This window comes from Blastomyces dermatitidis, assembly GCF_000003525.1.
Source record: "Blastomyces dermatitidis ER-3 genomic scaffold supercont1.3, whole genome shotgun sequence".
NCBI lineage: Eukaryota > Fungi > Ascomycota > Eurotiomycetes > Onygenales > Ajellomycetaceae > Blastomyces > Blastomyces dermatitidis.
Genome location: NW_025544776.1, coordinates 6,404,331 through 6,429,561, shown reverse-complemented (window position 1 = coordinate 6,429,561; position 25,231 = coordinate 6,404,331). Strand labels below are relative to the sequence as shown.

Sequence of the window (25,231 nt, the reverse complement as noted above, 5' to 3'; positions counted from 1 at the left end):
CAAGGCAAAGAGCGATTCTTCAATTTATATGATATGCTTGAGAGATATAAAAATCCTGCCAACTTGAACCCTGAGCTCCTCCAGAATCGGGGTTTGCTTCTCTACATTAGCTGGAGAAGATGCTTATAAAGCTATGATGTAGTTAGACGTTCATTTCCAGGCCTGCTCTAGATGTGAAAAAAGAGAGTGTATTGCCATATCGATAGAACATGAGCGAGTAGCAAGGTATTTGGGAACATGTGTACTAGATTTATGTGTACTGGATTTTCCTCGAAGCATCAATGATATATCTGAGTTAGGCGGCAGTAGCACAGCCACAGCTGGATGACTAGTTAACTCTGAGTCATTGCCCTGGGCTGGGGGCCAGTAATTCCCAACTGTAGTTACGTAGTTACGTAGTTACTCCCGTAACATGTTCTCCAGGGTCCTTTGCGGGCTCTGTACAGACTGTACTCCGTATGAAACCAGCTAGTTACCAGGAGATGTTAACCGCCTCAAGACGATACGATACTGTAGGGCAAAACGTCGCCACCTCACCGTCAAAGTCTGTCCCCCCGTGTTTGGTAATGTAAAGCATCTTACGCCTTTCCCGATTGAGGCTAGCGCAGAAACTCTTACTCAGCTTCTCGAGGCTTCTTTTGCCATCCCCATTCCAAAGATCAATATCAATATCAACCTTCAACCTGCGTCTTTGTTTGTCTGTCCAACTCCATCCTTTTCGCCTTGTATACCCTCTCTCCTGTTTCTGCCATAGCGAAACTCCATCCCTTTAGTAGCTTCCACTCGTTGCTATTTCTGTTTACGGAATCCTTTTTTTTTTTTTTTTCTTTTAAATCGATAACTAGCTGCTGTTCGTATACACTCCCGCCAGCTTGTCATTCACCGCCGACAGGCAACTAACCGATTGCTTATCCTCAGACAAGCGCAACTTCTCTTCTCACATTACAAACCTCCATCTACAATATAATATGTCTGAAGATTGGGACTCCGTCACCCGTATTGGAAGCAGAGCCCGCGGTGGAGGCGGCGGTGTCCGGGAGACAGTTGTCAGAGGGCGGTCTGCGTTGAACGCGGCAGCCCGATCCGGTGCCATCATCGGGACAGAGAAGAAATATGCTACTGGGAATGCCGTACGTGATTTTTTCTTCTTCGTCCTCTAGCCGTTTTTTTTTTATGACTTTTCATGCCTTCCTGTTTGGTGATGATAAAACATCGAAAACTAACCCTCCCCGTCCGCAAAACAGGCATCCAAACCCCGCGTAGAAGGACAACATCTCACCAAAGTCGACCGAAGCGATGACATTATCCCCCTGCAATCCGTCGGCGAAGAGGTCGGGAAGGCCATCATGCGCCGCCGCAACGAAGAGGGCTTCAAAATGACACAGAGGGAGCTCGCTGCCAAATGCAACACAACACCGGCCATCATAGCTGACCTGGAACAGAACAAGAAGGGCGCGGATAAAAAGATCCTACCGCGGATCGAGAACGTGCTTAATATCAAGCTCACTGGGCGTGATATTGGGAAGGAAAAGTTTCCGAAGAGGAAATGAGGGATTACTGGAGGGTGAGGCTCTGGGTTCCATTTTTTTCAAATGAAGTTTCTCCTTTTGGGCTCTTTTTTTGGTAGGGACGGGAAAGGGAAAAATGTTATACGTGCTGTGAAGGAAATGTTTTATTTGGGATTTTTTGAATTGGGGTTCCATTTTTTTTTTTTTTTTTTTTTCCGTCTTTGCCGCTCTCTTTTAGCTTGCACTTATGATGATATACACGGGGCGTGGGCTGGATTTCGGAGATGTTAGAAAGAATGGGAAATATGACAAAAAAAATTCAACGATGGTTTATGACCATATTCCCCCTTTATCTTCTCTATACAAAGTTAATAATCCATGTTAGAGAGCGTTCTTCGATCTTTCTATATACTTCTCAAATCAGATGGGGAAAAAAAAGGAATAGACGCTTGAGGATATAGAGGTATAAAACGGTAAAATCAAAGCGGTATGAATCAGTTTCAGTAAGCACCAGCGATATCTCCCTTCTGTAGAGAGAGCGTTTTTGAAACAGGTGCCACATTCTGCCAAAATCATAAGGAAAACATATCCGCCACTCCTGTAAGATCTGGTCCACTGTTGATATCAACTTTCCCTCCTTCCTGCACATCCATTTCCGTCGTATAGCGTTCCTGGAGCGCGGATTTGGGTTTCCTCCGCGCTGGTGGGGGACCAGCAATGCGCCCCTGCTCGCTAATGCTCACGCCCCGTAAACCCTCTAATAAGTCAAGAACTAGAGCTCTTTGTTGGCGGCCGGACCTAGACTCTCTGAGCGCGGCATATGTAGCCGCAACTTTGCTCTTCGGCATATCTGGCAGGCTTTCTATGATCTTAGTAGGTGTATCGCTGGTGGGGCCATACGCTATCCAAATGGAAGCGATAAGTTGCGCCAGCTCCTTTTGCATGTCGACGAAATAGGGCTCGTGGACGGACGTGATACATGCTTTTAGGATATCTGTGCTGATGAACTCGCGGATACTTTTCGCAGTGGGGTTATCGACTTCGAGGATGAATGCGTCCAGAATAGATCGGATGACACGGGTTACGATGGAGCAACAACGGGTATCTTTCATGCGAATCGCGTGTGTGCAGAAGAGAATTACTGGTTCGAGAATTTGGGGGGATGAAAGAACGAACTGGCGAATGGAGTCGCCCGGGCTTGGTTGGTTAGCAGTGCCATTCTGTTTACTCGGCCCGGAAGCCTTTTCGGGATCTATTTTCGGAAGCAGTGTTAGATTATGACAATCGAAGGAAAGTGAGGGAGATTGGGAAGAGCAGCACTGACCTCCCCGTTGCGGGTCAAGAAGACTGGCGACCATGATGACAACTGAGTAAGTTAATTGGCGGAGGATGCTTTCATCTTTCATTTCCACCGTTAGATCAGACTCCACCATCCCAGCCTTTCGATGCTCTATTATGTCCCATTCCGCGGTGATCTTTTTGTCAAATTGAATGAATAGAGCAGATAACATCGGAGGCAAGAAATGGGGTCGATATCTTGCAGGGCAGTCGTCAACCAGACAGCGGGAAATATTGAGTAATACAGACAACTGATGGGAGGAAAGTGATGTCGCATCCTTAAATAATGCCTGGGATAGGGGAACTGGGAGCTCTGCAAAGGAGTAGAAGTGTTCATGGAGTCTGCTCATGCTGTAAAGAATGGAATAACAGGCTTCCCGTACAGCGCGGACTTTCCCTCGAACAGAGGAGGAAAATCCCTCCAGAGTGGCTTTAGAGGTAGTTATGCGGGCATAGAAATCTTCTCTACTGCCGCTAGAGATACCTGCCTGCCAAAACCGGTCCGTGAGGATCCGCCCCACAAGTGGGCGCATATCTGGTGGCAGACCAGGACAATTTTCCGGGTTGTGAAACGCATGTGCATGGCTAAAGGCTGGTCAGCTTAGGTTCATATAGGGGGTGGACTCTGTTATGCATACCTCAGAAGTTGGAGCAATGTCGGGAGAATAAGGGGAATAGAGTCGCGCCATAAATCGCATGCGATGGAGTATGCCGGGTCGGTTGTTTGTAACTTTTCTGTGGATACCGACAGCATCGTCTTCGTCATGCGTAGCGGAAGTTGCTAGAGATATCAGTTAGCTGAAACGTTTTGACGATGGTAAAATTCACGGCATTGTACCTGGAATTTCGTTGTCATGTGGGCTTGTATGTTTTTTCCCTCCTCATCGAGAGGTATTGTCGACCAGTCCTCAACTTTTTGGGCTTGTAGGCGTTGTAGATATGGCCAAATTTGGTCCAAGCCAAGAATTTGACAAAATCCCTCGAAGGACGTTGAAATTTGCTTGAATTCTTCGCTACTCCAGGATTGTCTAATGGGCTCAACAAACAATTGTAGTCGAGACTGCCGTATATCAGGATCCACCTGCGGAGCCCGTTGCCTAACTACTTTTAGAAACCTGGAATCTGAATTATTGGGACGAACTTACATTATGATGAGAAGGATTGAAGAAAGTTCCATTTGGGGCCTATCTCCCGTGGTAGACGTTGAAATAATCTCCCGAATCTTTGGTTCTAGGGCATCATAAAACGTCTGAACTAGTCAGTGGAATCCAGGCTTTCCGGTCATGTCATGAACTTACGGAAAAATAATCGGCATAGCGTATTGTCAGCCGCCGTACTTCGTACGTAGCCGTGTTGTGGAGTTCCTTCACAGCTTCAGAGTAGGCGGGATATTCTGGACGATCGGGCAGGTTGGTCATGAGAATGTGTTCAAGAACCTTAAGCGCAAAACTTTGCTTGTTCTTCAAGGCCTTGTAACAAAAGTCAACGGAAAGTCTTATGACTCGTTCTTTAACAACTGGATCCTATTTCAAATTTAGTCAATTTATATAAAACCAGAGTGGGTTCCAAGTCCTTACTTCAAAATTCTTTTGGATTAAATTGAGCGCCCATGATTCTAGAGAACTTTCCAGCCCAAGTCGTTGTTGTTCCTGGTGTAAATGTAAGTATCAAGAAACTGTATGTATAGAGAAACACGTACATCCTGTTGTGGGGAGTCCCCTTGTGCATCCACCCATTTGCTGAAGCCTCTTAGAGTAGCCTCAACGACAGTGAACTGAGTATCCGCTTGCAACGATGAGAGGGAGTATTTTTTGAATATTGCAGCTGTGCTTGTCAACTATGTCCCGACGCATAATAGGTGGGGGAACTTACGATTGAAAGGACCAGTTGCATTATGTAGGTTGCTCAAGACGTAATCTGCTCGGGCAAGTATATGTGGGATCGCGTCATGTGGACGTCGATACACTATCAGCTCAATTGTTTGAGCACAGTATCGCCGGTAATTCCCAACGAATGCATGTCTCTCCGGTATGGTGTCGATGTCCTCGTTTAGAAATATAATCGTGGGGTTATCGGTATCTTCAGGCAAAGTTTCGTAGCGTACAAGACGTTGAGTGCATGTTTCAAGTATTGGTGCAATAAGTCCATGAATTACGTCTAAACTCGTGATTTTGCTCGACGCAAGTAGTCTAGACCATGAATGAAGGATGGGTATCGAGACAGTCAGACTGGGATGCTGAAGAATATTCATGAGGAACGGAAAGAATGTTGTCAAGTCAATATCCTTATGGAAATCGAAGTTCTTCTCCTCAAGGAATCCGGCAATATACGACATCAGCTGGAAATATCTAAGTCAGCTTTTGAAGCCCCAACAAAGAAATTGAGGATAATTACCTCAGATAATTTCTTCGATATGGTGTATTTTGAGTCCGAAATATCATGTGCATCGACAATCGACCAGTTATAGAGATTCTGCAGCAGATGAAGATTCTGAGTTTGATATACCAAATTGACAAGGTCTTGGAACTTCGTTATATCACAATTCCTGCTATATAGTGCGTGGAGAGCATCGATTGCAGCCTAAGGGTATAATCAGTCGACACAGCTTGGGAAAATTATGGACACCGAGCTGGAGAGAACACATACCATAAGAATATCATCGTCCTGGCACGTTAAAGCTTTGAGAATAATTTGAACACACATAGAAGTGGATATTGCTAAGGGATTCGACCATAGCATCAGTGATCGCAAGGTCGCCAATGCTTGTACAGCGCATATTTTGGCTTCGCGCGAGTCGTGAATGTTATTTAGGCATTCGCCTAAAAAGCCGCATGTCATGAATAGCCATCCGGGGCTTCCACTGCTCCTATGGCGTAGTTCAGCGGAGTGATCCCGCCCGGGATGCAAATCTTCGAAGACCGAGTAAGGAGGAACTATTTCGACTAGAGCGCGATGGAGAGGGCTTTCGTAGAATGAGGAAGTTTTATCTTCGTGATTAAAAATATCGTCGGATAACGTTTCTAGAATCGAAAGGACTAATTTTTTATGTGCCCAAGACATATTCCATATTTGAATCAAGTCGGCATCCATATCTGTCCATTTACCAGCCCCCCAGCTGCGTTTCGCTCCTTCTACCCAGAGTAGCGCCACTTTGTTGCCGATAAACGACTCATCCTGAGGGCTTATTGATATGGCCAAAAGGATAATTTTGCTTTTGGCATTCTCCTGTTCTTCCTTGGACAAGCGTGAGTAGCTATGCCTTAGAAAAGGCTGAAGTAAAGACAGGCCGAAATGGCGAAGGACGGGAGAGTTGCTTTTCTCCATCGCCAAAGCGAAGCCGATGTCGACCGCTGATTTTGAATGTTTCTGAGATTCGAGAAATTCGGAAGCTTGTTGACGGATGGCGTTGGTTGAAGTTGGGTTGTGAATAATATCTAGAGCTTGTATGATGCTATCCATGTTTGGCACCACGGAATTCAACGTGTTGCTGCCGCCAACAGCTTGAATATTCATGGAGGGAGGGACAGGTCCTGCCATGCTGTTCCCACTCATATAACCCAGAACTAAGCAAGGGACTGTCTGAGCGAAGAATACTGATATCAAAGTTTCATGGTTCTAATAGTGGCGTCGATGCATGGTTTAAACTCCGTGGGCGTGATGAAATTCGAGATCAAAAGGTGAATATCTTAACTACCATGCGAGATTTTGTATTTGTTTAAATTTTAAACAGTTTGAAGACTAATTTAGCGCGCTCTAGGACACCTTGCAGACCGTTGAAACGATATCAGCTGGCGACCAGGTCTGCTTGGGTGAGAGATGTTTGGATGGTGGCTGAAATTGGGGAGGACTTGCTGGGTGTGGGAGAAAAGAAAAAGATTGCCGATCTGGCGCGGGCCAGGCCCGGTCTTGGCTTTTTCCCGCTGGCGGGTTCCACCCCCAACGTCCGCGCTTGAGCATCACTCTCGCGTCAGTTTAGGACAGCCCCGCCTTGCCCTTTACCGTCACTGTACTACTCACTCTACCATTTCCCTTCTCTTTGATATGCGCAGTTTCATACGAGCGTGGAAGATCCTATTTGACCTTGCCGTCGGCTCCCGGTGACTCACTCGGTTTTCCCAGTTTCGTCATACTCTAACTCACTACGACGGGTGCCTACAGTACTACGTTGGAGGAAATGGTGATGGTGTCCATCCATGATATATGCGATAGTATTGGTTATTTTTGGCGAGTCATTGTGTGTTCTCCCTAGGTCTACTAGATTTTGTTAGGCCCCTCTTCCCGTCCGTATCCTCCTCCGCCCCGTATCCTCAACCTTCAGCCTTGATTTCAGCATCGCCGGAGTATACCCCGGAACCTCGTGAGCACATTCGGAATCCTCCACACAGACCAGTTACAGCTTTCGGGATAATGCCTTCGCCTACTATACCATATCTTCGCAAAATCGGATGAATCCGCAGGCTTTCTGGCCTTCTGACGCGCTCTCCGCTGTTTCGGCCCTGGCGCGCCGATTCTTGATAACACCTACTGTACAATTGAATATCACAAACGAGATAAGGGGGCGCAAGGGCTATTTCCCTCGATCACTGGTAGCGACAAGCGGGATCGTGCCGGGAATCAGGCATAAACACCCGCCTTGGACACACGGTATTCATGGGTGATTTCTTGTTTTGTAATGACATTTGGCAAATGTCACTGTCGACATATACCGCTACTGAGCTCCTGCTCGATAAACTGAGTGAACTTGTCCTCGTGCCCGCGACAAACCCACTCCTGTCCCTCATATGGTTCGAGTTAATAAAAAAAAAGTCTTGGTTTTGCTAGGTAAAAGTGTATAGAGAATTGCGACCCATCAACATGGCTAGGCGGGAGGAATTCCAATGCCGGGCACGGGAAGTTAAACGGGAAGTTAATAATAAGGATTCCAGTGATAACTACAGCCAATATCCAAGTGACCAAACTGGTTGATCTGCACGGCTAGCACCGCCATATACTATATGCTATATGCAGGACATGCAATGCTAACCTTTGTAGAAGTAACAGGCACTTTAACAAGATTTTGTAGTAACATAGCCATCACTGCACGGCTATAGGTTATTCCTTGAAAACTGGCCAGTGGCACAAAGCGACGGATCTAATCCTATAATATTCTATCAAATTTTTTTGTAATTTTGTAAGGATAAACAGCAATGACAGCATTTTTCAAGCATCTTGCCCGTTTCTGGCAGGCGGTGAGGCACGCACCCCACCATCGATCATTTACTGCCGCCCATCACGGTGGTTCAAACCAGCATCAACTTCACAGGCGACATCCGATATAAATTGGCTGTGATGTGCCTGACCGTCTGCTGCAGCTTCCCATTCCTTTGCTCCTAAGGGTTTGTTTGGCCCTCCTCTGCGGTCCTCGTCCTTTGAAATTCAATTCTAGTAGCCGTTGTCCCTGGACGAACACTCGCAGTAATGATGGAGAGCAGACAACAGCGGAGCTCCTTTCAGCGGTTGGAGAAGGTTTGTGCAAACCCTCCCAATATTATACAAAAGTTAGTATGGTATTTAGGCTAATTAAACCATTCTTGTAGCTTGGTGAAGGCACCTATGCAACCGTACGTTGCTGATAGAATTTTCTTTTTTCTTTTCTTTTCTTTTATATATATATATATATATATATTTTATCATCACCTGGCTGTCCGCGTTTGCTGGAAATAGCTTGATACAACTGTTTTCGCCCATTCTAACCTTTTCTGTATAGGTATACAAGGGAAGAAACCGGCAGACGGGTGAAATGGTGGCTCTAAAGGAGATCCATCTGGATTCGGAGGAAGGCACTCCATCAACTGCAATTCGCGAAATCTCCCTGATGAAAGAGCTCAAACATGAAAATATCCTCTCTCTATATGATATAATCCACACGGAAAACAAGCTAATGCTTGTTTTCGAATTCATGGACAAAGATCTTAAAAAATACATGGAAGTGCGAAACAACCAACTGAACTATACCACGATCAAGGACTTCATGCACCAATTACTCCGGGGCGTTGCATTTTGTCACCATAATCGCGTTCTTCATCGAGATCTCAAGCCGCAAAACCTCCTAATTAACACCAATGGTCAATTGAAACTGGCAGACTTTGGCTTAGCACGAGCATTTGGTATTCCAGTCAACACCTTCTCGCACGAGGTCGTCACATTGTGGTATCGTGCGCCAGACGTACTTCTTGGAAGCCGTATGTACAACACTAGCATTGACATATGGTCTGCGGGCTGTATTATGGCTGAGATGTACATGGGCCGCCCATTGTTCCCTGGCTCCACCAATGAGGATCAGTTACAGAAAATCTTCCGTCTGATGGGGACGCCGTCGGAGCGTTCCTGGCCCGGGATCTCACAATTTCCGGAATACAAGCCGAATTTTCCCGTGTATGCCACGCAGGATTTGAGCCTGATACTTCCTCAGATAGATCCTCTAGGTCTTGATCTTCTCAATCGCATGCTGCAGTTACGCCCTGAGATGCGGATTAGCGCGGCCGACGCACTTCGCCATGCCTGGTTCAACGATCTTCCGCAACTTCGATATCAAATGCAGCAACACCAACAGCAGCAGCACTAGCATCAAATAAAAGGGCGTTTCATGTGGTTGATAGACACCTACGGTAAAATAACTACGAAAATAGAAAACTTTTCTTTAATGGGGAGGATGGATATAAAGTACATACATATCTTGGGTCCGCATTTTCTCAGTTTTCTGCTGATATCAGGCATGGTTTAGTTACTTTTTGAATTTGGCATGTCTCGCATTTGCATAGTTGCGATACGGGATAATATTGATGACTCATCTTAATCCCCTTTGATGTTTATTTCTTGAGCTTTCGTGTGAACAGCCCTATTGATACTGAACAGATCATTGACGCCGTCACTGTGCTATGGCTAACGATTAACTCTATAGAGTTCACAACAATATCTCAACCCGTTGGCTGTCGAGTTAAAACTAAATCCAATTGCTAAACACCACAAAATCGAGAAAGTGGGGCAGCACCTTGGAGACGAAACTTCGTTTGCGAGCCAAATGTTTAATATATGATATTATGCGCAGGAAAGAGATAGACCACTGGACTCCATAGCGATATCACCATTAGTCTAGAAAGAATTACCAAGTGCTCGAAGAGAAGTCGTCTATATCATGATTGAACCAACCAGCAGTGTAACAGCACCTATATCCGGACGACGACAAAATGCCAGGAGCGAACTTTCGAAACAAACACCGAAACTCTCATATCAGAAGAAGTAAGAAAACAAACACAACACAAAAAACCAGGAAAGTTAGGCTGGGAACCGACACAAAATACTGCAAGGCACTACATCACGCTGCAAGAATTACGCTGGCATTGCTCAAGGTACCCTTCATCCTCACTGGTGTCAGGGACAGTAGCAGCTCTGCGCTTTACGCCCTGGATTTTGATATTTTGGTCACCCTCTGCATGCCACCATTTCAGCATTTGCAGGGTTCCAGACCCAACAGCTTGAACATCGATAACCCATTTTCCACCGCTAACCGCGACCTCTGTGTGCATTCTTGGATAGTGCCACTCGGGGAGGTAAATAATGGAAGGGGCATCCTCAGGTGTTGCAGTCTCGGCCGATAAGGATAGCGTGAAGAGACAGTTGCGGAGGTCGAACCCATATTCTTTGATGGAGCCGTGAGTAAGGACAGGACTTGGCCGGACAAACGCTTCAGCTGCACGGAAGCCAGGCTTATCCGTCAGCTCGGAGGACGGCTGTGACGCCTGTGTGATAGATGGCTGCGGAATAGCGTCTTTCAGGTTCCCAGCGGAAACCTGGGTGACTGAGTTGCTTTGAGCAGCGGAGAATGCGGGGGAGGTTCGATCGGAGGATGTAGAAGGCCGATCCTGCGAGATCTCCCCGAGTACATCTAGATTTGGAGGAGGAAATTCTAGGTCATCGGTTGAGAATATGGAAAGATCCTCGCCGTTCCATCGATCACCCCATTCATGGCAATTCTAAAACAGTAACGGGGTTAGTTATTTCACGTTTTTCCCCCGTCTTCCGTGCTTTCTGGGGTGAGCTGTTTCCCGTACCTCTGACGTATAACACCACAGCGAAAAGCCGTTTGATCCACTCCCTTCGATCGCAAAGTGATTAGCATCCATTGCACTGATTTGACTGCTATAATCGCCTGTTTTATAAGCGTGCTTATCGTCCATGTCATATGGGATACCAATCTCGGTGAAAACCATTGGGTGAATCCCCATGTAATCGAAGCTCTCTTTTCGCAAAAAGCGTAGCTGATCACGGAGACAATTTCTAATTGCAGTTTCTCCTATTTTGATAGCGAATATCGGGCTGAGATATTTCCCTCGTATAACCCCGACTACGTCCACGTTGTAAATTCGATTCCTAAAAACGAATATGTCAATCATATGCCAATAGAAGAAGAACGGACACATAAACTCACCAATGCTTAGTCATGAGTGTAAGCCCATCGTACTGATGCGCAGCATGGACCATGTTTGGATCATCATCTTCGGTCCCCTTAATGGACGGAGGTAGCTCCAACACAGCAGGCTGACAGAACATGATAGCATTGGAATGCACACTTCTAATAGCATCCCTGAAATTCCGATAGTGAGCCATAAAATATTGATTCGTAAATTCCTCGTAGTTGAGGGCTTTACCGGTGTTCGGGTCCTTGGCGAAGTAGTCTTTTTTCAGCAAACTGTCAGTGCTGGGATCCCAGACGCCGTGTTGAGCCCAGAGACATTCTCCCAATTTCCACTGAGGGTCCCTTTTCCAGCCATAGAAAGTGTCATCGTAATCGGCAGGGAGCCAAGCAATTTCACCCTTAGGATCAACAAGTTCCCTTCCAATTTGGTATGGCCCAAAGCTGCCAAATCCCCATGTGTTCACTTCGCACGCACGGCCGGAGCCAGTCAACATCCCCTGAAAAGCAGTTGGCGAAGTGCCAAGTTGGAGTTGTTGTTCTGCCGGGATAGCAGAGAGGTCCTGAACTCCTACCAACCCTCGATTCACCTCGTTCATATTTTCCCACCCGATGACAACCTCGTCCTCTAGATCGCCTGCCTCATGGATCCGTGTTGCCAGATGTTTGCACGCGTTTATGTAGTGGCTTTGGAGGTAATCTTGAATATTTTTGCCATCGATAATTGCCTTTGGTGCGAAGTCCCTGCCTGCCCAGAAAAGGGTGAAAATTGTTTGGCAGACGAGCCGGGTATAATTCGTGCTCCAGATCATTTTCGGAAAGGAGGCCGGGTCGGGAAGCCAGGTGTTTTGCACAAGAGCAGCCTGCGTGACATTGAAGTTGCGAGGATTGAACCCAGCTGCGTAAATCGTCCACATAGGAGCCCCCGAGCCGCCAGAGAATCGAGACCACTATGTGTTTGAGGTTAGCGACAGAAAGCCTTTATCTAGCGCAGATATACATCAAGAGAACATACCACATCCTGATGAGGGTCCATATAAATGTAAAACCCATAGCCCTTCGCTAAACGCAATATTTCTATTGTGAATTTTATAAATTCCTCATCATATTTGCCGGGTCCGCTATGCTCCAGTGCCTCCCAAGTAAAGATATATCTTATATGATTGTAACCCCATCTCTTTAACCTTGAAAAGTGAGTGTGTGCATCTTTTAGCTCGAACGGTCGGCCAACAAAGGAAACATTATCCCCATCATAGAAGTTCTGCGGGGTATACGAAGGTATATTTGGGTGTTTGGGATATTTAGCACCAGCGTCTACGTTGATTCCTCTTAGAGTGACCTCTCTGTTCTGTGGATCCCGGAAGGTGCTTCCCTCGATCCTGAGCTTTAGAGGAGACATTTAATCGTTTTTTTACGGGTGAGAGTCGGAGACGTCGCTGGAGTAAACAAAGGGAGCGTTGTCAAAGAGCTTGGGATGCAGGAGGAGGGAGCTCGGGTAGGAAACTGGGCTGCTGCGGGAGTGCACGAGCGAGCGTTGGAAAATATCGCGGAATTTAAACAAGATCAAAATGGACCCCTTTGCCAAAAGCGATCAGACTACTGCTGATAAATTTCCCAGCGGACCTGGTTGCTCTTGTAGGTACAATTCCCTGCTGATGCTCTCACGTTGTCCAGCTTGTATTGACGGTGATGCTGGCAGCTGTCGAATTAGGGAGTAAGTTAGTTAACTAAATATTTATGTCATCGGCCCGAGAGTGGCACAGGAAGCCGCGGGCTAAAGACATCAGCCACAGTTTGAGTTATTTACTCGCAACATCAGCAGCGGGAGACAGGCATTGAGGAACCCCATAACCAGTGCCACATGGCGCGAATACGCATTCAATTGATGTCAGGTTAAAATTACGGCCGTTTGGATCAAGGTTGTATGGCGCCAGAACTAATACGGAATACGAAATACGACGTGCAAGAGTCCCTCCCAGCAACTTCAACAGGTCCACATCGGCGAGAGACATTCCAGCCTACAACGAACGTACTTTTCCCGGGGCGCTGACGATAGACTGGCCATGTCATATCACATCGGAAATTGCAGTCTGGAATAATAATGTCGGTAAAGGGGGCTCTTAAGTCTATCCGCACTTGTTTGGATTCTGAAGATTTTGAGCAGGCTGCGGGGAAGGCAAAGGAGTTATGCGATAAGGATCCCCAGAACTATCATGCGTATGTGGAAGCATAACACTTGGCTAGGTCTGCTTGTACTAATATATCCATTTACCAGGCACGTTTTTCTCGGACTTGCGCTTGATAAATTGAATAATTTTGAAGGGGCGGAGGCTTCATACCTAGCGGCAACTGCAATTAAGGACGATGATAGAACAGCTTGGCAGGGTCTGCTCACACTGTACGAGAAGAAAGATGGCAAATATTTAGACCAGTATCGCAAAGCGGTGACAAGGCTATGTCAGATACTAGCTGCAGCGTAAGCTTTGCTTCTACGCCGTCCTCGCATAGTATATCCGCTTAACTGACACCAACTTTAGCGACGACAAAGCTAGATGTCAATCTGCCGTCCAGAAATATGCCACACTGGCTAGGAAACACGGTTCCAAGGCACAATACAAGCAGGCTTTGGAGCTTCAACTCCCCTCTAGTTTTCTTTATGATATCCTTGAGGGCACAGTTCCTCATCCCGCTCATACGTACCTTCGTATCATAGAAATATGCGAAGCAGAGGAGAAGGAGTTTATCAACAGAGAAATTGGCGAAAGGCGGACTAGGCTGGGCGCCCGGATTGACCAGGTGACCCTCGAAGTGAGACGTGAAGCCTTCCAGCGTAGCAACCTGGACAGCCTTTACCGTGAAATGATTAACTGGTCTAATGATGATGAGGTTCGCCGGAACTATGAGGAGAGGTTAATACAGCGAGCTTATGACTTTCTTCAAGTTCTCCCCCCTACCAAAAAAAATCCAAAGCGTGAGGAGGTCCTGCGTCTTGCTCGGGAAATGGTCATAATCAAGCACCCGTTTTTACTTTCCTGGAAAATTGTTTTGGAATGGCAAGATGCAGATGATCTCTCGGGGATGGATTTAAACTTGCTAAATGATTTCATAGAGCTATTTTCCGAAGACGGATTAAGCAAAGTACTTAAGGGGTTTCTCCGAAGCGATATATCACCGTTCCCTAAAGAACTCGAGTCGGACGAACCGAAGGAAGACGGTGCGCATAAAGAGTCAAGCGAAGCCAGTCACCAAATCAACCCTGAGGATAGCTTGCTACTGATGGCGGAGGGGTTGGAGCAAAGTCCAGATTCAATCCTTGCGCACAGGATTATGGGGCAGCTTTATTTGTCTCTGGATGAGTTCCAGACTGCCGTTGACGTCGCTCGCAAAGGTATAGAAGTGATTACGGAAGTACAGCGATTTACAGGACTAAAACTGCGTAATGTCACTGACGCTGTGAATATTACTCTCGCTACCGCTCTCATTACATACCAATCACCAAAAAATCACCCAGAGGCAAAGCAGATATTTGAAGAGATGTTAAATCGCAGGCCGAAATCTACCAGCTGCCTTCTCGGGATCGGTCTGATCCTAGAAGAAGATCAGGATTATGCCACCGCTGTGGACTTCCTTGAGCAGGCGTTGGAGCGCGACCCCACTAATCTTAAGATAAGAAGTGAACTGTTCTGGTGTAAAGCACATAATGGAGCACTTGAACTAGGGCTATATGGTCTACAGGAAACTTTAGACATGATGGAATCGGGTCGTACGCGGAATCAAGACCTCAGAGCGGAGATATTGTACCGGATCGGGTACTGCCAATGGGAGTTAGATCCGTCACCCGTAGCCCGGAAAGACCGCACCAAAGCCTACGCCAGTTTTCTCGGCTCCATACAGTCGAATATGAATTACGCACCCGCATATAGTAGCTTGGGGGTGTACTATGAGGACTACAAGAAGGACCGGAAGCGAGCGCGCCGGTGTTTCCATAAGGCTTTCGAGATTTCACCTGCAGAGGTAGATTCTGCGGAACGTCTAGCTAGGGATTTTGCAAACCAAGGGGCGTGGGACCTCGTTGAAGCGATATCACAAAGAGTGGTGGATTCGGGAAGGGCGAAACCTACTCCGGGCTCGAAACGGCAAGGCTATAGTTGGCCATATGCCGCTCTGGGTGTGGTGGAAATAAACAGACAACAATATACGAAAAGCATAGTAGCGTTCCAATCGGCATTGCGAATATCTCCGCATCATTACCAATCCTGGGTCGGGCTGGCTGAAAGCTATCACAATTCCGGCCGTTTTATCGCAGCTACCAAGGCGTTTGAGCATGCGGAGACATTGGAGACCACCCTCCCGGTATCTGAAAGGGAACAAACTTGGTTCGCAAAGTACATGCTTGCAAATGTGAAACGGGAACTTGGAGATTACGAGGATGCTATTACGAGATATGAAGCAGTTTTGAACTTAAAGCCAGACGAGCTCGGAGTCTCGATCGCACTCTTGCAAACCCTCACTGAAAATGCATGGAAGTGCGTCACGTCAGGTTTGTTCGGGGAAGCTGCTGAATGTGCAAGGAAGGCTATTGAAAATGGAATATCAATTGCACAGTTCCACCCTGACGTGTTCAACCTTTGGAAGTCAATTGCGGATGCCTTTTCCATCTTCTCTTGGATTCGAGGGAAGGCATCCTTTATGCCTATCACTGAATACAGGAAGCTAATTGAGAGTCAAACTGATATGGGATGCTTTGAATTACTTGCAGACGAGGATGGTGTGAGGACAGACTTTGTATCACTCCTCACGAAGTCGGATTCTGAAGAAGTTTTATCACCAAACGTATGCATGCACGCTGCAATTCTTGCTCAAAAACGCGCTGTGTCCATATCTACAAGTGACAAACACGCTCAAGCAATATCCTGGTATAACCTTGGATGGGCAGAATATCGCGCATATACTTGCTTGGAGGATGGGGCGAAATCGAAAAGAAACAAACCCTTCCTCAAAGCAGCGATGCGGTGTTTCAAACGAGCAATCGAACTCGAAGCTGGTAATTCCGAGTTCTGGAATGCACTTGGAGTTGTTACAACGTCCCTAAGTCCGAAAGTCGCTCAACATTCGTTTGTCCGAAGCCTTCATCTAAACGAAAGAAGTCCTCAGGTATGGACGAATTTAGGTGTATTGTACATTCTTCACAACGACCATGAGCTTGCAAACGAGGCATTTACAAGGGCACAGTCAGCGGATCCAGATTTTGCTCATGCTTGGCTTGGACAGGGCCTCCTTGCTCTGCTTTTTGGAGACGTAAAGGAAGCCAGAGAGCTCTTTACGCACGCCTTTGAACTAGGAAATTCAGCGTTAACGCTCCCGAAAAGGCAGTATGCAGTCTCCGTCTTCGACCATCTTATCTCCGACTCTATGATGCATGTTGATATTCAACAACTCATACAACCCCTTTTCGCCCTCCACCAACTCCATACCCAATCGCCTTCCGATCTTCCATTGCAACATCTTTCAGCTCTCCTGGCTGAAAGGATGGGCAGTTTTGCAGACTCCAATTCTAGCCTGGAAAATGTGTGTTCTGGTATGGAATCAGAATACGAAAGTTCAGAGTCGACCTCGTCATTAGCTCGGTTTGCCCAGGCAAAATCAGATGCCGCCCGAGTGCATCTGGCTCAGATGGAATACGACGCGGCCGTTGACAGCGCAGAAACTGCTCTAAGTCTATCATCTGACGGCGGCATAGAAGAGTTTGACCCTCTAGTCAACCAAAAGCTACGACTTTCGTCACATCTTGCGGCGGGACTAGCCTATTATTACCTCAAGGATATGGATAGGGCAATCGACATGTTCCGTGATGCTCTGCAAGAAGCTGACAGTTCACCGGATGCGGTATGCTTATTGGCTCAAGTCTTATGGGCCAAAGGCGGAGAGGAGGAACGAGAAGCCGCTCGAGTTCAGCTTTTGGACTGCATCGAAAAGCATCCTACACATGTTGGCGCCGTAACGCTCTTGGGTGTCATAGCTCTGCTGGATGCTGACGTGGATTCAATCGAGGCAGTCGAGTTAGACTTGCAAGAGATGCGAACAAGTGACGATGTTGGCATACATGACCGCGTGAAGGTTACAAAGCTTCTGGCAAGCATTGCCAAGCTTGGACATGTGAAAAATCCTGATGTCTCGCAAGAGTTAAGGCAGAGCCAGGAAGCTAACACGTCTATAATGCTTGCCCCCTATCAACCACAAGGGTGGGCTACACTGGCAGCGGCGTCATCGGAGCCATATCCGGCGGAAATGGCGCTACACACGGCATTGCAGAACATCCCGCCAAAGGGAACGCTTGATGCAGCAGAGCTGGCTAAGTACTACACCCTCACTGGCCGTCGGGACGCTGCCGCAAGAGCAATAATGATAGCGCCTTGGATACCGGATGGTTGGAAGGAACTTTCTCATTGCATATCGGCGGAGTAATTGGGCGGGATAGTCATCTAACAGCATATATTTCTTAGTTCAGGACCCATATGTTGCAAAAATAGAAGAGAGTAAAAGAAAGAAAGAAAGAAAGAAAGAAACAATAAACCAAGCCATCCTGTAGATAGTAAATTTTATACTTACACATAACATACTATTGGAGCATAAACATTTAAGTTCACGTAGTTTCGGCAGCAGCCTGCTCTGCCAATCTTTCCAATAGCCTAGCTTTTCTCCCATCTCTCCACGCTTTATCCAACCCTTCAATCTTTCCTCCAAGCACATTAACGCAATCTGGTTCCAGCAACAACATCCCTCTCGCCACGGTCGCGTTTTTCAACACCATCTTTGCCCCGATAGACATCTTCCCAATCCCAACTTCCTCCACTGGTTTGCATTCGATTGCAACGACTCTCGTCCCCTTCGCATCTTGGAGCACTAGCCGATGTGGCCCACCATTGCCGGTTGTGGAGGATGATATATTCCGCGCATTGCTATTATTTGCTCTTGATGTATTTGGGGTGTTATTAGTGGTGTTGTTGTAACCAGCAGTCGCAACATCACCCGACTCATCCCGGGTGACAGTTCGTATAATCTCTCGCCCACGCGTTTCTTCCCCGCGCTCTATCTTTTCAATTGACTCAACCTGGCTCCAGAGGCTGCTGCCTATGTCCTCTATATCAAGTACTTGGAGTGGAATTGGTCCAGGTATGAGGCATTCTTTGACTGCGGGGTCCGGAATGTTTGTTGGGAGGGCTTGAGAGGGGTTAGTGATTTCGAGAGAGGTCGTGAAGTCCGAGGCTAGGAGGCGGAATAGGGCTGTCTGGGTCAGAGCGGAGAGGGGGGTGGTCGCTGCACGCTGCGAGGAGAGAAATTGAGAGAGCCAGGGCTGTGCGATAGGGAGGGATTTTGTTATGAGGAGGTGGTTCGATATGTGGGCTCGAGGGTCAGTGGCCATAATGATTTGAATCAGCCCTAGGCAAATGTGTTTCGTATAATTTTGGACTCTGCGAACGTTTCTTATGCGAGTCCCATAGCTCTCCAACGTTCAACGTTTGTCTGCATGCCGCACGGACCACTAGTTTAATTCTAAATTTGGCCTAGTGGATTCTGTAGTTCCCTTGGCATCAACGAGTACCAGGTCACATCATCATCATCATCATCATCATCATCATCAGTCGAGTACCCTTCGGACATTTCCTATAAGAAGTTTTACATTGCCCCAAAATAATATCAAAAACACATTTCAGTCGTCATGTCAACTATATCCTCGCCCCGCCCTTCCATAACATCTGCTCGAACCCCTACACCGACTGGATCCCGTCGACCGTCTGTCGAAACCAACAGCTTGGCAGCAAGCAACACCTCCACCCCTATGGCCAAAGCCACTTCCCCATCTCTTGCACATCGGAGAAACCGAGCTGCGCTGCGAGATTATTATAATCTCCGGCCTACTGGTCCTGAGCCGTCTCAACCCAGCCAAGCTCGACCCCGAAGCATATCCCCTAGCGTAACCTCCCACGATCCCACAACCCACCCGTCCCTTCCTGCAACGCACGCTGAACTCGACAGCCCCAACTTCGATCCATCTGCCTACATTTCCCACTTACTATCCACTTCCTCCCTCTCAGCGATTCTCAAGGCAGAAAATTCGCTAATCAGTGATATCCGGACGCTTGATGGCGAGCGGAAAGCACTTGTATACGATAACTACTCGAAACTGATAAAGGCTGTGGAGACCATTGGAAAGATGCGGGCTAGTATCGAGGAGAGAGGCCAGCCTGTGATCATGACGAAGACGCTAACCCCCGCAGTCGGGTTTGTGGCAGAAACTGCTGCGGCGCTGATTCAGGAACAGGAGAAATCTCTGCTGGAGCGGGATGATCCGAAGGAGGAGCCTCACGGTGACCTGGATCGGGAGAGGGAGACTGTGAGATGGGCTCTCGCTAGCCCTACGCGGCTTAGGGAGTTGCTGGATGATGGCAAGAGAGAAGAGGCGGAAAGAGACTGGAAGGAGATAGAAAGACTACTGGTGAAGTGGAAAGGGGTGAAAGGGGTTGATAAGTTAAGAACGGCCTGTGAAGAGATCATGGGGAAAGGCGAATAGGTTTCTCTGGGCAGACATCATTGTCTGATCTGTCACAACTACGCGACACTGCGGCATTGCAGAGTTGATCCTTCTATGCCACAACTCCCGTAGTGGATGAGACGGCCACATCCGGCTGTTAGAAATCGACAAGTTCCCATGAGCGGTGTCAATCAACTGGTTAAATACCGCGGGGGTGATTTCAGCATTGGCTCAGAGCATCCATGGCCTTTAGCGCCTTTCCGAGGTTGGCTTCATGATAAGCATTGCTCCCATATGACCAAGCGGCACAAGCTCTCGGAAACACGTATGCGAGCGCCCTTTATCAATAGAAATGCAGATCCCGAATATCAAGGGAGAAAGAAGATATTTGTAATTACATCACGTATCGCTACGTACCCCGAAGGTCCATATACCCCGTATAACGTCAAGCCAAAAGTTACTATTAAATATACCATGATAACACAAACTTCGCCCTATTCAACCTAGTTACCTGTTGTTCGCCAAAATCTCCGTGCTAGAATGCATACTCTGCTTCAGTCCGAACGGATTACTATTCATAATACCCAGGTAAGTGTATGCATCACACTTGTAGTAAATCGGCGCCCATCCTTGCCCGCTCCGGAAGAGTCCCAACTGCTTCATGCTCATAAGCACCCTCATGATATCCGCCTTATCGTCAAAATCAGCCGTATACACGCAAATAAGTCTTGGTCTGTTAGCATCTCCAGATCTCGACCCACCACATTCTGTCGCGACTTTTGCACCTATACCCAGCTGCCCACGCGCGGTCGATTCCGCAACGATCCCCCAAACCATATCCACTCGTCTCACGGATGGGAACAGCATCCATTTGCCTGATATAATCTTGTTCGCACGTGCGGCTTCCAAGATCTCTGCATCGAGTATGCGGCGCTGCATACTGATTCTCTGCTCCAACAAATATTGTGGTCTGTCATGGAATTCAGCGCGCAGGGCCTCTCTTTTATCATTGAAGGCCTGCAGCAGCTCTGCGCCGCGGTCTTTGAAGTTGCTAATGTCTTCGTTTGAATATGGTACTGGATTACAAATGGCAGGGTTTTTGATGTATATCCATGGACCTACGGAGGAAGCGGTGGTAGTCCTCGGTGGTAGACGGGCGAGGAATTGCGGAATGGTCTCTGTTTTCGAGCGGTGGGGGCTGCTGGGTGTTGGTGTCTGGTTATGGTAGTTGATACTAGGTTCATTCCCTGTGCCTTCTAGTTCTTCCTTGGTATCGATGTCGATGTCCATCATGTCCACGTCCATGTTCGTATCCGGGTTTCGCTGTTGGGCGGCGATTGTCGCTAGAGATTTTGGATGGATTGATTTCCAATAGTGATGCACGCTGAAGTTGGATACTTGCTCCTCAAGCGTTGCGATTTGATTTTCATCTCCTGTGAAGTCTTGTGTAAGCTACTTTCCAACCTCTTGGATTTTAATGAACGCACCGTAGAAGCTCGATTCATCAGAGATGTAACCCTCTGTGGTCGCCTTGGGTAATATTTCCACATCGCGTTGTGGCAGAGGTCGCATTGGGAAGGTATCACATATATCCATATATGGATATATATGTCAGGTCACATGTCCTGGCTTATTAATCCTTCCACCATATAACTTCCCACAAGCTAGCAACCTTTTCAATCAAGCAAGCTTTAACTACACCTTCCACAATATATATATATATATCCCTTGGACCACTAAGATCAGGAGATCAGGCAGCAATACACACCGAGTCACGGGCACATATTAAATATCCCAGCAGCCAATATCTCTGTTGTCAACCTCAAACTCATTTCCATGACCTCAGCTCAGGGGGATTGCTACCGGTTACAGACTCTAAACGGTTAGGCGGCCCACCACGCCTCACCCTTTTAAATAGTCGGTTTCTTAACCAGTTGAAAGCCTGGGACTAGGTTTTTGGCGTGAGAGCCAGAAAAGTGGATATTTATCAGAATAAATAGTCGACCTCAAACCTTAAAAAAGCAGCATCATCAACGAGGGTAGTAGGGGTTGGAAATACCCTATCACTCGATTCAAATAAATAATTGAGCAGATAGGCTCGCATCAATATATAAATAGATGCTAATATACGTATATCTGCGTTTATTATTCTGCTGCATTCTATCATCTCATTTCGTGCCATGGCGACTATTCAACAACCCCTGGAGTCGCTCCACACAACTTTCCTCGACCAGCCTCCGAGCTGCCTCGAATTCTGTCCTGCAGACCCAGATTATGTCGTCATCGGGACATATCTTTTATCTGAATTATCATCGGAAAGCTCAACTGTTACTGAACAAATAAAAACCGGAACCATACAGCTCTTCAAGCTAGATCCGGAATCCTGTCAACTGTAAGACTCCATGCATGCATTTAATGTCGGTATATTGTTTTCCTCTATATATCCGTTATAGTTAATTTACGCAAAACGAATTTTTTCTAAATGCCATTGCCAACTGGAACGTAATAGCACTCAAATCCATAAAACACTACTACCCCATGCGGTCTTTGACCTGCACTTCTCGCCACGAGACCAAAGCCAATTCGCAATCGCCACAAGCGCAGCATCAGTATCCTTATACCGCCTTGAATATTCCTCACCAAAGGCTCCCAGTAGCATCGTTCACTTGACCACAATACCCGTTCACGAGGACCCGAGCATCCCCGCCCTCTACCTCTCCTGGTTGCCGCCACCACCGTTGCTGGCGGGGGACAAACGAGTCAAACATAGCCATGGCCGTGACCATTCTCCTAGCCAGCTATCTACGGACGGTTTCGCCGTCTCCTTTTCAGACGGGAGAGTCTCCATCTTCCATACTAACCCCCCTTCTCACGACTTCTCCAAAGAATCAATGACAGAGATAGTGTTACCAGGCGAGCCGATAGAGGTCTGGTTCACCACGTTCCATTATGGTAGATCATTATCCGGAGAAGAACATCTTACGTTGTTTTCCGGGGACGACTTTGGCGGTTTGCGTGTACATGAATTTGCTGGGGACGGGGATGAAGGTAGTAGAATGTTGTGGGATGATGGGCAGTTCCCCGCCCAGACGATGGAAGTTACTGTTGGCAGAAAGCATTATGGAGCAGGAGTAACGGCGATTCTGCCCTTGTTTACTGAAGGTGGGGAAACGGTGTTGCTTACGGGGAGCTATGATGAGTATCTTCGAGTGTACAAATTTACGGGGCGAGGGTCTGTTCTAGCTGAGGAAAGGTTGGGCGGAGGGGTGTGGAGGCTGAAGATCATTAGGGAGGTGGAAGATGAGATTTTGGCGCTGGAGTGGCCTTCGAGAACAGGGAGGTCACGCTCGTACTTGGTTCTTGCTAGTTGTATGCATGCAGGGGGGAGAATTGTTAGGGTGACTTGTTCTCTCGGTAGTGAAGGTGATGCGCCAAGGGTGGGATCATGGAGTATTGAAACCCTGGCGCAGTTTACGGAGCATGAGAGTATGAATTATGCATCGGATATTTGGAGAGGTAGAGAGGAGGGTGAGACGCAGGGCGATCCCTTGCTCTGTGTCTCGAGTAGCTTTTACGATAAGAGGGTTTGCATATGGAAGGCAAAGGTTTAGGATTTGGAGATGTATGCCTCCCCGCTTCCTGTTAGGTTGTGTCTTTTTAAGCGAGCTGATATGTGAGTGGCATATGGTGGACGGATTGATACACAATGCAAGTCATAAATATATGGCCCTCACATGTTATCTATGTGGTGCCACGGAAGGAAAATAGAAATGTGAGAAAGAGGAAACTCTGCTGGCAATAGTGGGAATACAGGAAAATTCCTAATCAACGATGTACGTTCAAGACTGTATATAGTGCATTGAACGCTCTATTCTCTCCTAAGCACTTAGGATGCTCATCCACGCTATATGAGTTTCAGGCGAGCAACAACAGTGGCGGGGAGGCGGGAGGTACAAAGAACAGTCGCCGTAACTACACAATCGTCCCTAGCTGCTGAGCATAGCCAATGCCATTCTCAATAATCGAGCGACTGGCGCGTGAAGCACTCTTCTCCGAGCCCTGTACCTGTTCCGCCTCTGATTGAGGAAAGTATATTCTCCCATCCCTGAGAATCCAATCACGAGATTCTGCAAATTCAACAACATCCCCTTCCGAGTCGAGCTTTAGAACATCTTTGGCGCTCGATATGGAGAGGGATTCGTATGCCTTCTCGGCGCTCGCGGCCATCCACATTCGGATTGTGCTTAGTAGGACCTAGAAAAAGGCTATGAGTGGTGGAACAGCGACAACCCGAAGGCGGAGATTCTCCCCAATTCCCTTTCCCTTATCTCCGTCTAATATAGATCACGAGTGCAGGAAGCTCTCTCTAGGAGGTACATACCGGCGAAAATATTTCAAATTCCTCAGGCAGCTTTGCTTGTCCGGACAAAGCTTCCGAATTCCCTTTCTTCCTGGCCTGCTGCTTCAACTGTTCCCACGCCACGTTATACCTTCCATCCGTCATACTAGCCGCTAAATCAATCGGATATTTAAGCATGGGGTCATTTTTGACACTATCCTCATCTACATCCCTCAGCCCAGCCAAAACCGTATCAAATTCTGTAATATTGCCCTCGCTCAACAGATATACCAGATAGAGCGCCGTAATTTTGTTTCTTTGGCTGGCGCTCGGATTTAGCCGTTCCAGAGCGGGGTCTTTCGCCATTTGAAGTGCTTGCTCTCTGTCGTAGAATGGTTTTAGTAGCTTGTAGCTAGTGGTGAAAAGGGCTTGGTTTCTTGGGTCATCTTCTCGTAGGTGAAGTGAGGTAATGGCGGACAGCTCTAGGGCTTCACGGGCGAGGCAGAAGAGTTTGTCATCGATTGAAGTGGTTAAGGAGAAAGCTCCCAGCTTGTGAAGGATTGGTGCTGTTTTTTGAACAAGTTTTTCAGCTTGATTAAACTGCTTGCGTTGAAGGTTACTCTTGAACGCGGCGATGAGGTCAAGAAGCTCTCCGAGGTCCTTGTCTGGCATGGTGGGGTGACGAGGCTTCAAAAGATGGTTCACAGGGAAGAGAAAGAAGACGAATAACGCGTTGACCAAGGCTATAGTATAGAGCTGAAAATGACTTTCGAGGAGGGGAGTAATATGGACGCTGTCGGCGTAACAATGGTCAGGCTGGCGCCGCAAGAAGGTTTTTCCGCCTTGACATTCTGTCACGTGGTATGACGACGAACTCTCCTTTTCCCTAATAGGACGGTGAAAGCTTATCCTGCCAGGACGCTCAGTATAAATTATTTTCTATGTATACCCCTTTTACGCGCCATTCCGTTGGCGGTTTTAACCATTATTATGGGCCTGTTCGGTGCGTCCGTGTGTACTCGTTCTTTTTGTACGGATCTCCACTTTTTTTAAAAAGTACG

General features: G+C 47.3%; 10 protein-coding genes across 13 annotated transcripts; 5 read left to right on the top strand and 5 right to left on the bottom strand.

Annotated features, from left to right (window-relative positions):
• Positions 1-399: 399 nt before the first annotated feature.
• Positions 400-2,081, top strand: BDCG_03594 (transcription factor). The gene is made up of 3 exons (XM_045419230.1): positions 400-850; positions 919-1,130; positions 1,245-2,081. Exons 2-3 carry the CDS (start codon positions 969-971, stop codon positions 1,548-1,550), a joined length of 468 nt encoding a protein of 155 aa, XP_045275601.1. The 5' UTR covers positions 400-850; positions 919-968; the 3' UTR covers positions 1,551-2,081.
• BDCG_03593 (nuclear import and export protein Msn5) lies at positions 623-6,661 on the bottom strand. Its single transcript, XM_045419229.1, has 11 exons — positions 5,493-6,661; positions 5,241-5,426; positions 4,719-5,184; positions 4,546-4,670; positions 4,424-4,495; positions 4,145-4,369; positions 3,992-4,095; positions 3,685-3,943; positions 3,485-3,627; positions 2,833-3,431; positions 623-2,760 (listed from the first exon to the last, which is right to left on the bottom strand). Exons 1-11 carry the CDS (start codon positions 6,396-6,398, stop codon positions 2,081-2,083), a joined length of 3,765 nt encoding a protein of 1,254 aa, XP_045275600.1. The 5' UTR covers positions 6,399-6,661; the 3' UTR covers positions 623-2,080.
• Positions 6,662-8,012: 1,351 nt separating this feature from the next.
• BDCG_03591 (CMGC/CDK protein kinase) lies at positions 8,013-11,633 on the top strand. 3 transcript variants are annotated; one of them, XM_045419228.1, is made up of 5 exons: positions 8,064-8,351; positions 8,423-8,446; positions 8,593-9,548; positions 9,610-10,874; positions 10,965-11,510. In XM_045419228.1, the coding sequence occupies exons 1-3, from the start codon at positions 8,304-8,306 to the stop codon at positions 9,448-9,450; spliced, it is 930 nt and encodes a 309-aa protein (XP_045280515.1). In that variant the 5' UTR covers positions 8,064-8,303; the 3' UTR covers positions 9,451-9,548; positions 9,610-10,874; positions 10,965-11,510. The 3 variants fall into 3 exon arrangements, with proteins under 3 accessions (XP_045280514.1, XP_045280515.1, XP_045275599.1); XM_045419226.1 differs by having other exon boundaries at positions 8,013-8,351; positions 8,593-10,874; positions 10,958-11,633; XM_045419227.1 differs by having other exon boundaries at positions 8,593-10,874.
• Positions 9,258-13,370, bottom strand: BDCG_03590 (glycosyl hydrolase). Its single transcript, XM_045419225.1, has 4 exons — positions 12,314-13,370; positions 11,314-12,248; positions 10,937-11,255; positions 9,258-10,858 (listed from the first exon to the last, which is right to left on the bottom strand). Exons 1-4 carry the CDS (start codon positions 12,695-12,697, stop codon positions 10,196-10,198), a joined length of 2,301 nt encoding a protein of 766 aa, XP_045275598.1. The 5' UTR covers positions 12,698-13,370; the 3' UTR covers positions 9,258-10,195.
• On the top strand, positions 13,039-18,036 carry BDCG_03589 (translation repressor/antiviral protein Ski3). The gene is made up of 3 exons (XM_045419224.1): positions 13,039-13,515; positions 13,574-13,774; positions 13,836-18,036. The coding sequence occupies exons 1-3, from the start codon at positions 13,400-13,402 to the stop codon at positions 17,761-17,763; spliced, it is 4,245 nt and encodes a 1,414-aa protein (XP_045275597.1). The 5' UTR covers positions 13,039-13,399; the 3' UTR covers positions 17,764-18,036.
• BDCG_03588 (uncharacterized protein) lies at positions 14,175-18,797 on the bottom strand. Its single transcript, XM_045419223.1, has 3 exons — positions 17,908-18,797; positions 14,253-17,780; positions 14,175-14,195 (listed from the first exon to the last, which is right to left on the bottom strand). The coding sequence occupies exon 1, from the start codon at positions 18,719-18,721 to the stop codon at positions 17,942-17,944; it is 780 nt and encodes a 259-aa protein (XP_045275596.1). The 5' UTR covers positions 18,722-18,797; the 3' UTR covers positions 14,175-14,195; positions 14,253-17,780; positions 17,908-17,941.
• On the top strand, positions 18,779-21,525 carry BDCG_03587 (uncharacterized protein). Its single transcript, XM_045419222.1, has one exon. The coding sequence runs from the start codon at positions 19,019-19,021 to the stop codon at positions 19,868-19,870; it is 852 nt and encodes a 283-aa protein (XP_045275595.1). The 5' UTR covers positions 18,779-19,018; the 3' UTR covers positions 19,871-21,525.
• BDCG_03586 (uncharacterized protein) lies at positions 19,179-21,682 on the bottom strand. Its single transcript, XM_045419221.1, has 2 exons — positions 21,319-21,682; positions 19,179-21,264 (listed from the first exon to the last, which is right to left on the bottom strand). Exons 1-2 carry the CDS (start codon positions 21,425-21,427, stop codon positions 20,339-20,341), a joined length of 1,035 nt encoding a protein of 344 aa, XP_045275594.1. The 5' UTR covers positions 21,428-21,682; the 3' UTR covers positions 19,179-20,338.
• Positions 21,526-24,045, top strand: BDCG_03585. Of its 2 annotated transcripts, none has more exons than XM_045419219.1 (2): positions 21,526-22,223; positions 22,341-24,045. In XM_045419219.1, exons 1-2 carry the CDS (start codon positions 22,012-22,014, stop codon positions 23,440-23,442), a joined length of 1,314 nt encoding a protein of 437 aa, XP_045275593.1. In that variant the 5' UTR covers positions 21,526-22,011; the 3' UTR covers positions 23,443-24,045. The 2 variants fall into 2 exon arrangements, with proteins under 2 accessions (XP_045275593.1, XP_045280513.1); XM_045419220.1 differs by having other exon boundaries at positions 21,539-22,248; positions 22,341-23,780.
• BDCG_03584 (proteasome regulatory particle lid subunit RPN12) lies at positions 22,663-24,963 on the bottom strand. The gene is made up of 2 exons (XM_045419218.1): positions 24,213-24,963; positions 22,663-24,085 (listed from the first exon to the last, which is right to left on the bottom strand). Exons 1-2 carry the CDS (start codon positions 24,840-24,842, stop codon positions 23,804-23,806), a joined length of 912 nt encoding a protein of 303 aa, XP_045275592.1. The 5' UTR covers positions 24,843-24,963; the 3' UTR covers positions 22,663-23,803.
• Between the last annotated feature and the right edge of the window lie 268 nt (positions 24,964-25,231).